At 53.5% G+C, this 484-nt stretch overlaps 1 protein-coding gene across 1 annotated transcript in view; it reads right to left on the bottom strand.

Annotated features, from left to right (window-relative positions):
• LOC119582043 (organic cation transporter protein-like) overlaps positions 1-484 on the bottom strand; it is a gene marked incomplete in the record, with an annotated part of 14,888 nt that overhangs the window by 3,119 nt on the left and 11,285 nt on the right. The window contains 2 exon segments of the mRNA XM_037930286.1: positions 143-302; positions 304-403. Of these exon segments, the coding sequence (XP_037786214.1) occupies positions 143-302; positions 304-403 (260 nt within the window).

Raw genomic sequence — 484 nt, 5'->3', positions numbered from 1 at the left:
TACTGAATAAAGACATCAACACACATACTAAAAAAAAGAACAAATCATACATCTCTTTTTTCCTTCAACTTGGCTCGAAACCAACTCAGATTCCCCCCCCCACCTCCTCCTCGAGCAGACCCACCCTCCAGGACGACCTCACCTTCGGGAATGAAGAGGAGGGCGAGAACGACCGCGCCGCTAATCGTGAAGTTCATCGCCGTCGTCACCCTCCGCCCGAGCCTCGCCACCTGGTACGTCACGATCACGCAGGGAGGCATCTCCACCAGCCCCATCAGTGTCATGTACACAAACACGTTTCCCGCTGAGACTGGCGCCGCTGAGGGAGAGGCCGAAGTAGACCATGGCCACCACCAGGTAGTCCAGGTAGCAGATGAGGGTGATTTTGCATAGTCTCGGTGTTCTGGTTTGGGAAGGGAGAGGGAGAGTATGGTGGGCGAGCGGGTAGGTTCTCTCATTGTTTTTTGTTTTTTTCTGTTTCCTT

The sequence above is a fragment of the Penaeus monodon genome, chromosome 15 (genome assembly GCF_015228065.2).
Source record: "Penaeus monodon isolate SGIC_2016 chromosome 15, NSTDA_Pmon_1, whole genome shotgun sequence".
In the NCBI taxonomy this organism is placed as follows: domain Eukaryota; kingdom Metazoa; phylum Arthropoda; class Malacostraca; order Decapoda; family Penaeidae; genus Penaeus; species Penaeus monodon.
The sequence above is the reverse complement of the archived record's forward strand: the minus strand, read 5'-3'. Positions and strand labels throughout refer to the sequence as shown.